Genomic DNA, 13,100 nt, shown 5'->3' on the forward strand with positions numbered 1-13,100 from the left:
GCTACTTTGAGCGCTAATAAAAACCGCGCTAGCATTGGTAGCGCTGCTATATTTGGTCATGACGTAGGCCTATGGTAGTACTGTCGGCTCCCAGGAAGCACACCGCTCTAGCCAGCTAGTCTCCCGCAATTTTCTGTGAGGTGCGTGAGCGTCGTGTCACGGTGATAATTATTTACGTATTTACGTATTTACTTATTTAAGGAACTATTATTTACAACTATGGCTACTGGTGCTAAGAGGAAGCTAAAGTTTAGTGATAAAAGTGATAGACAAGGCGGGACAAGACGCAAAGTGCACAGGTTGGAGGTAGATCCCAACCCCGCTATTGTGACAACATCGTCACCCACGCTTGATAAAAACATACGTAACTATAATCAGCCAATATGAGTGAAAACATGAAAATCATGTGAAAACACATAAAAACATGAGCAGTGCCTTACATTATGTAAGAATACACATAAAAGCACCTCCCGAGTTGCCGCTACCACAATCTTCTCCAATTATCGGTTATTATTCTGAGACAACCATAGTGAGTAGAGCAATAAAAACTTGTAGGATGATGCATTGTCATGTCTACTAACAGCAGATTTTTTTCCAGAGTAATTTATAAGAGTTGATTTTTTTTATGATATTTGCGGTAATGGGAGGGTGCAAATTTTGCAGCCATCGGTCTTAGCGGGTTAAATATCGGTATTATGTTGGCTCTCTTCCACTCTAGTGGAACTTTCCCTTCATTTATTGAACTTTTAATTATTTCCCAAATTGGCTCCAGTAATTGCTCTTTACATTCTTTTAAAACCCAGCCTGATACACCATCTGGTCCCATTGCTTTCCTGACTTCCAATTTGTCCAGTAATCTTCCAATATCCTCTTTATGAACTGCAATTTCCTGTAATCCTAGGCAATTCAATGTCCTAATAGATTCTGTGAAGTCATCTTCTTCAATGAAAACCGTTTTGAAGCTCTCATTCATTATTTCACACATTTCTTCCTGTTTGGTATGTCTTTCCTTCTTTAACTATTTTTTCAATTCTTTCCTTATTCTTTATTTTGCCATTTATAAACTTGTAGAAAAGTTTGGGTTCATCCTTGCTTTTATCCACTACATCTTTCTCAAACTTTCTTTCTTCCTCTCTCCTTACTCTAATATATTCATTTCTAGTACCTTTGTACTGCCAACTATTATAGTCATTTCCCTGCTTTAAAAGTTTCTTCCATGCTTTATCCTTTGCCTTTTTTGCTTGTATACATCTAGCATTGTACCAAGCATGTATTTTTTTCTGAACTCTATAAACAGGAACAAACTTTTTTTACTCCTTCATTGTATTCCTGTAAGAATGTCATATTTTTCTTGTACAGTCTTCCTGCTCATAATATTACTCCATTCAATATCAGCAAAATAACTCCTTAGTTTTTCAAAATCTGCTCTTGCATAATTTAATCTCTCTCCTCTCTGTATCTTATCTCATCTTCCTCCTGCATTTGCACCTCTAATGTCACATGATCACTTTTCCCCATTGGACTAAGGTATTGTATGATTGGAGGGGACTCCATTTTTTTTGTGAAGACTAGGTCAAGTAACGATGGTTCCTCTCCCCCATGTATTTTGTTGACTCTTCTACCCACTGGTCCATTGTATTAACCATAGCCATCGGTAACACTTTCTCGCTCCACTGCCCAGCATTGTCCATTACTTCCATCTCTCCCCAGTTTATTTTTTTACAGTTGAAGTCTCCAACTAAGAGTATTCTTCTATCTCTCCTTAACATGTTATCTAGATACTTTATCGTCTCTCTTTGCATATCTTTATGCTCTTCTGATCCCCATGTATTAGTCTTTGGTGGAACATAAGTGACTATAATTTTTCTTTTCTTCAAATCTTCTGTTCTGATTGTTACTCCCATTACTTCCACTTTGTCCTCTCCATATTGCATATCCTCCGCTCAAATGTTATCACGATTCATTATTAGCACTCCTCCTCCCCCTTTATCCTTTCTGTCCCTCCTCCAGGTATTATATCCTTCCTCTTTAAAGTAGACATGTATCTCATTCTTCCGTTTTGTTTCAACGATACACATTACATCTGGCTTTTTCTTTTCAAATATTCCCGAACTTCCAATATACTTGATAACAAACCATTTATGTTAGTATAAGTCACTCTTAATTTATTGCCTCCTCCACGACCTCCTCTTTTTTCCTTAAGTACCACTACTTTAGTCTCATATCCAGAACCCTCCAGTAAAAATTCTTCTTCTCTATCTCTGTCCTTTTCTTGTTTTTTTCCTTAGCCTCACTTCTTAGCACTTTCTCCTTTTCCCTTTCCTCTAAGTTCATATCTTTTTTAATCCATATTTCCTTGTGATCAACATCATCGACTAACTTCCCTTTTCTAGCTATTATTTCTTCTACAGCCACTTGAGATCTCATTTTCACCTTCATTGGTCTCTTACCCACTTCAGTGTACCTTCCCAGCCTAACCACTTCCTACACCTCCTGGTCAAATTCTTGTGTGCTGTCTTGTACCCTTTTGATAGCCGTTTTGGCCATTTCCCTTTCTTCACGTTCTCTTGTGAATTTATTTTGATTTTTCTTTTCTCTCATCCCGTAGATCACGAAGCTTTTTTTCTTGTCCACTGCATCCCTCACCATGCTTTCCTTTTCTTTGATAACCTCGATTACAGCAACTTTTGTGTTCTGAATTTGTCTCTTTACCACTTGAAAATTTGACTTTTTCCTCCTCTTGTTCTTGTTTCCATTCATTTCTTAGTTCTTTCAATTTGTTTTCATCTAGACTACCTTCTATCCTGTCTGTAACCCCTTGCTGCACTTTATCCTGCAAGTTCTGGTATATATGTGGTATTTAGAGCGTCATTTCCTTCCATATTTCTAAAATCCCCTCTTTTAATTCTTGGTTTATTCCACTGATCTTTTCACATTCAGTTATTCTCAGTGTGTGTGTATGTGTATTTACCTAGTTGTATTTACCTAGTTGTAGGCTTGTTATTGTGGATAAAAGAAAAGGAAATAGCAGGTGACATGATTACTGAAACAATTGTTTGTGAGAAAGCCAGCGCCATTTTTAGTGACTTGCGCAGAGTGGAAGTTGAGCAGGAGGGTGAGAATTCCACCGAGCAGGCTGATGCGTTCAAGGCCTCTTTGGTTTATTTCATCATTTACTACATCAATATTTACATTTATTAATGTATTTGTCAAATCTGCAAGTTATTATATTAATTATTATAGACATTACAATGTTATTTAGGCAGGTTTGTGTGAGTTTTTGGAGGATTGGAGAGAATTAATGGGTTCTTAGTTATTTCTTATGGAAAATATTGCTTTGACTTATGAATTTTTCATGTTACGAGCCCAGATCGGGAACAAATTAAATTCATAAGTCGAGGTACAGTGGAGACTCAATACTCGAACGTAATTCTTTCCAAATGGCTGTTTGAATATCAAAAAGTTTGTCTATTGATACCTATAAATCAGGTAATTCGTTTAATCTTAGCAAAACCTCAAGTTTATAAAAATTTCAATGTATCTTTTTTTTTGTACAATTTTGATTTGTACATACCGTAAGTGAAGGCTGGTGATGGATAAATTAGAAGAGGAGGGGAGAAGAGTGGGGAGGAGGAGGGAGGTTGCTGGAGGATGAGTCACCAACATCCATGAAAATGTCTTTGTAAAGTTTCTCCTGGTGGGATTCCAGTGAATCCACTAGTGGAGGGCTGTGGCTCACTAACACTTGCACTCTAACCAGATTCCTTATTTTCACCACTAATAAGCCTCTTTGGTGCCATCATAAGCAGAAGTGTCTCTGGCATTTTGCCTCAGCTAACTGGGGGCACCTGAGGAGGCATTATGCTGATTTTTTTCTCTGGAATGATCACTGTTTCTGTGTCAGAGACCCATTTCTGTGTGTTGAACACATAATAGAGGTGATAATGTCTGGCATGGAGGCATACATTCCTCACTCTTTTTCTCACCCTAAACCTTCTAAACCTTGGTTTAACAGCCTGTTCTCATGCTACACATGATAAAGAGGTTGCCCACAAAAGGTACTTGAGCCTTCCATCTCCTGAATCTCACGCACTTTATATTTCTGCTCGGAATCATGCCAAGTCTGTTTTTCAACTTGCCAAACACTCCTTCATAAATAGAAAATGTCAAAATTTTTCAAACTCAATCTCCCCTCATGACTTCTGGCATCTAGCCAAAAAACATATCCAATAACTTCACTTCTTCATCTTTCCCTCCTTTATTTCATCCTGATGGCACCACTGCCATTTCTTCTGTCTCTAAAGCTGAACTCTTCTCTCAAACCTTTGCTAACAACTCCACCTTTATTTCATCCTGATGGCACCACTGCCATTTCTTCTGTCTATAAAGCTGAACTCTTCTCTCAAACCTTTGCTAACAACTCCACCTTGGATGATTCTGGGCTTGTCCCTTCCTCTCCTTCTCCGTCTGACTATTTCATGCCTTCAATTAAAGTTCTTTGTAACGATGATTTCCATGCCCTCGTTGGCCTAAGCCCTCAGAAGGCTTATGGACCTGATGGGGTCCCTCCTATTGTTCTTAAAAACTTTGCTTCCATGCTTGCACCTTACCAGTCCAAACTCTTTCAAATATGTCTATCTACTTCTACCTTTCCTTCATCCTGGAAGTTTGCCTACATTCAGCCTGTTCCTTAAAAGGATGACTGTTCTAATCCCTCAAACTACTGCCTTATAACTTAGATTTCTTGCTTGTCTAAAGTTTTTAATCTATCTTCAATAGGATGATTCTCAAACATCTGTAACTTCACAATCTTCTGTCTGATTGCCAGTGTGGCTTCCATCAAGGCTGCTCTAGTGGTGATCTGGCTTTCCTTACTGAGTCATGGTCATCCTCTTTTACAGATTTAGTGAAACTTTTGCTATTGCTTTAGACATATCAAAAGCTCTTGATAGAATCTGGCACAAAGCTTTGGTTTCAAAATTGCCCTTATACAATTTCTATTCTTATCTCTGCAACTTTATTTCAAGTTTTGCCTCTAACTATTCTATTGCAGCCATGGTAGATGGCCACTGTTCTTCTCTTAAATCTATTCATTAACAGTGGTTTTCCTCAGAGTCCTGTCACCCACTCTCTTTCTACTATTCATTAATGATCTTAACCAAATTTCTTGCCCTATCTACTCCTAACACTGATGATACCACCCTACACTTTTCCACATCTTTTCAGAGATGACCAACCCTTCAGGAAGTCAACAGATCACACAGGGGCACCATAAAACACCTGACTTCTGATCTTTCTAAGATATCTGATTGGGGCAGAGAAAATTTAGTAGTGTTCAATGCCTCAAAAACTCAGTTCCTCCATCTATCAATTCACCACAACCTTCCAGACAACTATCCCCTCTTTTTCAATAACACTCAGCTGGCCCCATCTTCTACACTGAATATCCTCGGTCTGTCCTTTACTCATAATCTAAATGGGAAACTTCACATCTCATCTCTTGTTAAAAACAGCTTCTATGAAGTTAGGCGTTCTAAGGCGTCTCTGCCAGTTTTTCTCGCCCCTCCAACTGGTAACTTTGTATAAGGGCTTTACCCATCCTTGTATGGAATACTATTTGCATATTTGGGATGGGGGGGTTCCGCTCACACAGTTTTGTTAGATAGGATGGAATCAAAAGCTTTTTGTCTCATAAACTCCCCTCCTCTGACTGAATAGTCTTCAGCCTCTTTCTCACCACTGGAATATTTTGCATCTCTTGCTATCTTTTATCTCTATTTTCATGCCAACTGCTCTTTTGATCTTGCTAACTTTTTTTCTTGTAGCCTCACTGCACAAGGCTTTCTTCTTTCTCTCAACTCTGTTCTGTCCAACTTTCTAAAACAAGAGTTATCCAGTACTCTCAATCATTTATACCTTTCTCTGGGAAACTCTGGAACTCCCTGCCTGCCTCTGTTTTTCCATCTTCCTAGGACTTGACTTCCTTTAAGAGGGAGGTTTCAAGCATTTGTCCCTGACTTTTGGATAACTGTTATTATCTTTAAGGGAACTGGCAATCCAGCGGGCCTTTTTTATTTTCATTTTTTAGTTGCCCTTGGCCAGATTCCTCTCTTGCATAAAAAAAAAATTAGTAAAGCATAACTTTACTTGATCATTTTTAACTTCTCTGAGTGCATCACATCTCTTAATTAAATAATCTTATACATACACAAAAAAATATCCAAATAATGTAAAACAAACACACACTATAAATGCTTGACAAATACCTGGTCAGATCGTGTAGGATATGCAAATGACACATTTCTGAATTCAATGTTGCCCATCAAAGTGTGATAGGGAATTATCTTCCCACCTTTCATTGGTATCGTTGGCTGAAGCTTGACATACTGAGGAAAAGACAGAAAAATAAAAATAGAAATAAAATAAACACTGTTTAGAGAAGCAAAGGCATTATTATGACACAGCTTGTGTTTAAATAAGAACACTTACATAATATGAAATATTATTATCAAACCAACAGAAATAGAATGAAGGTCCAACACAAGGAAGGTGGAAGGATAAGTAAAGGAGTACACGTATGAATGATATGTTATTAGAGAATGAGTTCTTGAATAATAAAGGAGGGAACAAGTGGATGTAGAATACAAAGCAAGGTATTAGGGAGATGAGCAGACAGAACAAAGAGATAACAATATAAATGACCCACTTTCCTGATTGCTGAACATTAATTGAACTTGGTGAATTGTCATAAGAACATAACACATAAAATATGAATAGCTGCAAGAAGTCACTAAGCCTAAATGTGACAGCCAGTATTGTAAAACTTACCTAACAGCATTAACCTACCATTCCAATCAATGAATCCAATCTAACCTTTTAAAGCTTTCCTTGAACTCAGCAGTAACAATATGATCAACTGGCATGGCAATAACAAATTGATTATTGAGTCTATTCTGTTCATCTACCATTTTATTTAGAGATTGTCACCCTTGTTGTATTCCTCACACCACTTCAACACCTTTCTCAGATCTACTATTAATCTATGCCTCTCAAATGATTGTGAATTCAAAAGCATCAATATCTTTTCATAAGGTATATATATATATATATATATATATATATATATATATATATATATATATATATATTCTTTTTATACCATGTGGGTTTTTCACGGAAATTTACGGGCTAAAGGGGATACTTTTTTGGGTACCTCCTATCTCAAAGCCCACCCGCTAGGAAATCATTGCCCCGAGTGAGAAAGCCCAACCTACACTCGGACCGTGGACAGGATTCGAACCCGTGCGCTTGGAGACCCCTCGGATCCCAAAGCACGCATGGTTCCACTGTACCATGGCGGTCCCTTGTATTTTCTAGTCATTTTGTTTCCATGATTATAATTTTTTGTAGGATCAATTAATCCCCTAAAATTATCCTTCAGTTCCAAGTGTCTCCTACCATGGCTTTGAGTAGGAACTGAGCATGACAGGAAGACAGAGGTAATGGAAAGCAAAAAGACAGTTAAGTTAAAAGACTACCAGTCATACCAATGATAGTATGCTTCTATGACAATGGCACACATCTTACCTCAAAGACCCTTGCTCCAGCACTGATGCCCCTCACATATGTGCCAAACATGATGCCCAGCTGGGCTAGGGACTTCTGTATTGTTTGAGCAGCAACCAAAAAGGACATGAGGTCACCAGGCTGCAGCTGACTAGTAGCCATGAGCTGACCTCCACACCATAGACATCCCAAGACTATACCATTCAGGAACAAGTTTGAACCTGCCTGTAACAATGGAAGATGTAATCAAAGTCCAAACTAAACATTTTCTTTTCAACCATCAACATTTTTCTTAAAAACTTGTATATTCAACACCCTCAAAGAGCAATTTGTCTACTTTACATCTGATTAAACACTTCAGTTATTTTTTCATTCATTGCATAGATTTAATATATTCTACAGTAGAACTACCAGCTAAAATAAATAATAACAGCCTAAACCACCAAGAATTTTCCACACATGTTAACTTGTATTGAATAGAGTGAATCTTTAGTAATACAAGCTTGTGTACTCACTAAATTCTATATACAGGCAATCCCCGCTTAACAAAGGGGTTACGTTCCTAAAAACCCTTCGTTAAGCGAATTTTCATTAAGCAAACCAATTATAACAAATTTAACCCCTGACTTGAGCTTCCCTTGAGAGTAAGCAAAGCGAGAGTGCATCATAGTACAGTAAAAGGTTTAATGAAAGTAAAAATTATAAAGTTAAACATTTAAGCAGTTTAATTTAAGACTAAGTCATTATAATGTACACTAATGTATGTATGTAAGTAACTTTATAATGTTGATGATCTTAAATTTATGAAGGGAGGGAGAGTGGAGTGGAAAATACGCTAGCTGGCAACCTGTGGAATGTAAACAAAGGGCGCATCATTGTACCGCATACAAAACTTATATACCACATTTCCACAAGGCTTTCCATTTTATCCATTGCAGAATCATGAGTTCAGATGGTTCTTTTAGCTTGCAAGGAAGATATGATCTCACCAGCCTTCTTAATAGAGTCTGCTGACTTGAAAATGGTAGACAGTAAATGGATGTAGTCAAACCATGGTGGGAAGCAATGCTATTAGTTTTCTCCTCTCTCGTGTCTGTGAATAATATCCAGCTTCACTTCGAGAGTAAGAGGCTTTCCGGTCTTCTTAGCAATGCTAGGTGACATTGCAGGGCATTTTGGTGGCATGTAGAGTGAGGGAAGACGAGCTGCTGCTGACGCTGCTATTGTTTTGAACAAGGGTAGTGAGTGGTGTGCGTGTTGTTCACGAGAGGCGCTGGTGTATTCAAAAGCCTGTCGGCTTGCGTGATATGGCGGGGCTTTCAAACTTGGAAAAAATTACCCGGATAAAATTTCGTTAAAGCGAGTTTGGTGTTCGTTAAACGAGCAGATGGTAGTAAAAGGACACCTTCGTTGTAGCGAAATTTCCTTGTGTGAACCTTCGTTAAGCAGGGGTTGCCTGTATATTCTTTACCCTACTGCATATACAATGATTTTCATGGAATTTTACTCTTATGCCTACAATATCCAGTAAATTGTAAGCAATCTGTTCAGTAATTCTCAATATTCTTTTTCTGAATATACAATACATATCCTCCAGATATTTTTTCTACATGGTGGGTGGATATGCTAAGTCCCAATGAGATGGCTCAACAAGTGAAGAATCAAAAAGCAAACTTAGGAATGACACCATCAGTAAGCTGGCAGATCAAATAAAAAAATAAAAGATTAAATACATAAAAAAAGAAATGTGGAGGGTACATAATTTATCAGGGAGCAGATCAAGAATCACATAGGATTATATCCTAACGATAGATCTATAAAACTAAAAAAAACTTATCAGTATATTCTGGCTAGGCAAGCTGCCATCTAGTCTCAAAGATTGATTAGTACTGACTTAATGTTTCTCTTATAAACAAGATCTCTCAAACCCAAACAAACCTGAAAGATACCAATGCCCATGCCAAGAGCCTCATTTAGCTGCCTTGATTTATCTAATTCTTGAGTGAATAAATTTTTCTCACTGTCTTCCATGGCAAAAGCTCGGACTGTCCGCATGTTAGCCAGGCATTCATCAGCTACTGCAGTGGCACGAGCAACCTGAAACAAAAAAATATATCAGAACTGACAACCTGCTGAAGAAATGAAGAAGGATTTAAAAAACAATATGTCATAAATACCCTTAGAAACAATTTCTTTCTCTATCACTCTGACACCTGCCTGATGCTGAGCTTCCCGCGACAAAGAGCGAAGTAGAGAGCCAAGTGCAGTGCCAACTCCAATAACTACAGGTACAAACACTCCAGTTAGACCAGCCAGCTGGGGTGAGATCATGTACAAGGAGATTCCACACCCAATAATCTGTCAAGAATAAATATATCATTGTCACTGTCAAAACAAAATCCAAAATTTTTTTCATAGTGTTAGATAGGAAATAAAACTTCTAAATAAACATACCAGTAGGATAGTAGCTGGAAGATGTGGAATCTAGAATAATTAATAATATTCTTAAACATCTGGTGATGTAACAACTAAAATTATAATGGACTTGATGAACACAATCATAAATGAAGGTACTGTTCCAAAAATTTGTTCAATGAATGTGTGATGCATTGGAATCATAAAGGCCTAAAATAATTATGACAAATATAAAAGTATCAGAGAGTATAGAAAGCTGTATTCTGAGAGCATAAGGGCTTACAATTGCTGTATTATTTCATATCTAACAGTACTGGAACATAATACTACTCAGTCAAATAAAAAAAAAATTTGTTCCTTTGGTAAAAAGAAAAAATGTCAAACTGGCATGCAATATTACTGAGAAACTTGATCCCTTAAAGTACGGGGAGCTGATTTACTTTCCATCTGTTACAGGAAAAAATCACACTTTTCAAAAATTCAAAAAATATCTTTTCCTTATAAAAGCATATTTCTTTGTGTTATTCTGAGTACAATGATCTAGTTTTCAACATGTTATGACCTACGCGAGCAAAGTTATTGCATATCAAAAAATTCTTCCCAACCCATGGCAGAACCCACCGCTAAGAAATATCCCCCATGTTCCCATAACACAGCGTGCGCACGCTCTCTCTCTCTCCTTTCGGGCATTTGAATTTCATGTAAAAGCAGGAACTTTTGCACTTTCATGTCAATAAAATGCGAACTCAGATACAGGCAACCCCGCTTAACGAAGGGGTTACGTTCCTAAAAAAACCTTCGAATTTTTCGTTAAGTGAAGCAATTATAACAAGTTTAACTCCTGACTTGAGCTTCCATTGAGAGTAAACAAAGCGAGAGTGCATCATACTACAGTAAAAGTTTAATGAAAGTAAAAATTATGAAGATAAACATTTAAGCAGTTTAATTTAAGACTAAGTCATTATAATGTACACTAATGTAGGTATGTAAGTAACTTTATAATGTTGATGATCTTAAATTTATGCAGGGAGGGAGAGTGGAGAGGGAAATACGCTAACTGGCAACCTGTGGAATGTAAACAAAGGGCGCATCATTGTACCACATACAAAACTTGTTTTTTTTTTTTTTTTTTTTTTTACATAGGGAAGAGGGCCAGCCAAGGGCAAAATATAAGAAAGTTAAAAAAAGCCCACTTGAGTGCTGGCTCTCTAAAAAGTGCAAAAAGTGCCAAAACTGTCAGCCAGAATTAGGGGAGCAAATGCCTCGATACCTCCCTCTTAAAAGAAGACAAGTTGTAGGAATTCAGAAATACAGATGCAGGAAGGGAGTTCCAGAGTTTACCAGTGAAAGGGATGAATGATTGAGAGTACTGGTTAACTCTTGCATTAGAGAGGTGGACAGAATAGAGATGAGAGGAAGAAGAAAGCCTTGTGCAGCGAGGCTGCAGAAGAAGGGGAGGCATGCAGTTAGCAAGATCAGTAGAACAGTTACCATGAAAATAGCGATAAAAGATAGAAAGGGATGCAACATTTCGGCGGTGAGAAAGAGACTGAAGACAGTTAGTGAGAGGAGGGGAGTTGATGAGACGAAGAGCTTTCAATTCCACCCTATCAAGCAAAGCTGTGTGACTGGAACCCCCCCAAACATGCGAAGAGTACTCCATACAGGGACGGATAAGGCCCTTATACAGAGTAAGCAGTTGGAGGGGTGAGAAAAACTGGCGGAGATGCCTCAGAACACCTAACTTCATAGAAGCTGTTTTAGCAAGAGATGAGATGTGAAGTTTCCAGTTAAGATTATGAGCAAAGGACAGACCGAGGATATTCATTGTGGAAGAGGGAGACAGTTGAGTGTCATTGAAGAAGAGGGGATAGTTGTCTGGAAGGTTGTGTCGAGTTGATAGATGGAGGAATTGAGTTTTTGAGGCATTGAAAACTACTAGATTTTCTCTGCCCCAATCGGAAATCTTAGAAAGATCGGAAGTCAGGCATTCTGTGGCGTCCCCGCATGATCTGTTGACTTCCTGAAGGGTTAGACGGCTCTGAAAGAACGTGGAAAGATGTAGGGTGGTATCATCACCGTAGGAGTGGATAGGGCAAGAAGTTTGGTTAAGAAGGTCATTAATGAATAATAGAAAGAGTGGGTGACAGGACAGAACCTTGAGGAACACCACTATTAATAGGTTTAGGAGAAGAACAGTAGCCGTCTACCACAGCAGCAATAGAGCGGTCGGAAAGGAAACTTGAGATAAAGTTGCAGAGAGAAGGATAGAAGCTATAGGAGGGCAGTTTTGAAATCAAAGCTTTATGCCAGACTCTATCAAAAGCTTTTGATATGTCTAACACTACAGCAAAAGTTTCACCGAAATCTCTAAAAGAGGATGACCAAGACTCAGTAAGGAAAGCCAGAAGATCACCAGTAGAGCGACCTTGACGGAAGCCATACTGGCGATCAGACAGAAGATTGTGAAGTGACAGATGATTAAGAATCTTCCTATTCAGGATATATTAAAAAAACTTTAGACAAGCAGGAGATTAAAGCTATAGGACGGTAGTTTGAGGTCACCCTTTTTAGGAACAGGCTGAATGTAGGCGAACTTCCAGCAGGAAGGAAAGGTAGAAGTCGATAGACAAAGTTGGAAGAGTTTGGCCAGGCAAGGTGCAAGCATGGAAGCACAGTTTTTGAGAACAATAGGAGGGACCCCATCAGGTCCATAAGCCTTCCGAGGGTTTAGGCCAGCAAGGGCATGGAAAACATCATTACGAAGAATTTTGATTGTAGACATGAAATAGTCAGAGGGAGGAGGAAAGGAAGGGACAAGCCCAGAATCGTCCAAGGTGGAGTTGTGAGCAAAGATTTGAAAAAAGAGTTCAGCTTTAGAGACAGAAGAGATGGCAGTGGTGGATGAAATAAAGGAGGGAAAGATGAAGAAGTGAAGTTGTTTCAGATGTTTTTGGCTAGATGCCAGAAGTCACGAGGAGAGTTTGAGTTTGAAAGATTTTGACATTTTCTATTTATGAAAGAGTGTTTGGCAAGTTGAAGAACAGACTTGGCATGATTCCAGGAAGAGATATAAAGTGCATGAGATTCAGGAGATGGAAGGCTCAAGTACCTTTTGT

At 38.3% G+C, this 13,100-nt stretch overlaps 1 protein-coding gene across 4 annotated transcripts in view; it reads right to left on the reverse strand.

Annotated features, from left to right (window-relative positions):
• Positions 1-13,100, reverse strand: part of LOC123516438 (mitochondrial potassium channel ATP-binding subunit-like) — a 103,720-nt gene that overhangs the window by 62,004 nt on the left and 28,616 nt on the right. For all 4 annotated transcript variants that reach the window (XM_045275719.1, XM_045275717.1, XM_045275720.1 and 1 more), the window contains 4 exons: positions 9,784-9,924; positions 9,505-9,663; positions 7,588-7,791; positions 6,267-6,386 (listed from right to left, as the gene is read on the reverse strand). In XM_045275719.1, the coding sequence (XP_045131654.1) occupies positions 6,267-6,386; positions 7,588-7,791; positions 9,505-9,663; positions 9,784-9,924 (624 nt within the window). The remainder of the gene's footprint in view (positions 1-6,266; positions 6,387-7,587; positions 7,792-9,504; positions 9,664-9,783; positions 9,925-13,100) is intronic.

The sequence above is a fragment of the Portunus trituberculatus genome, chromosome 41, assembly GCF_017591435.1.
Source record: "Portunus trituberculatus isolate SZX2019 chromosome 41, ASM1759143v1, whole genome shotgun sequence".
In the NCBI taxonomy this organism is placed as follows: domain Eukaryota; kingdom Metazoa; phylum Arthropoda; class Malacostraca; order Decapoda; family Portunidae; genus Portunus; species Portunus trituberculatus.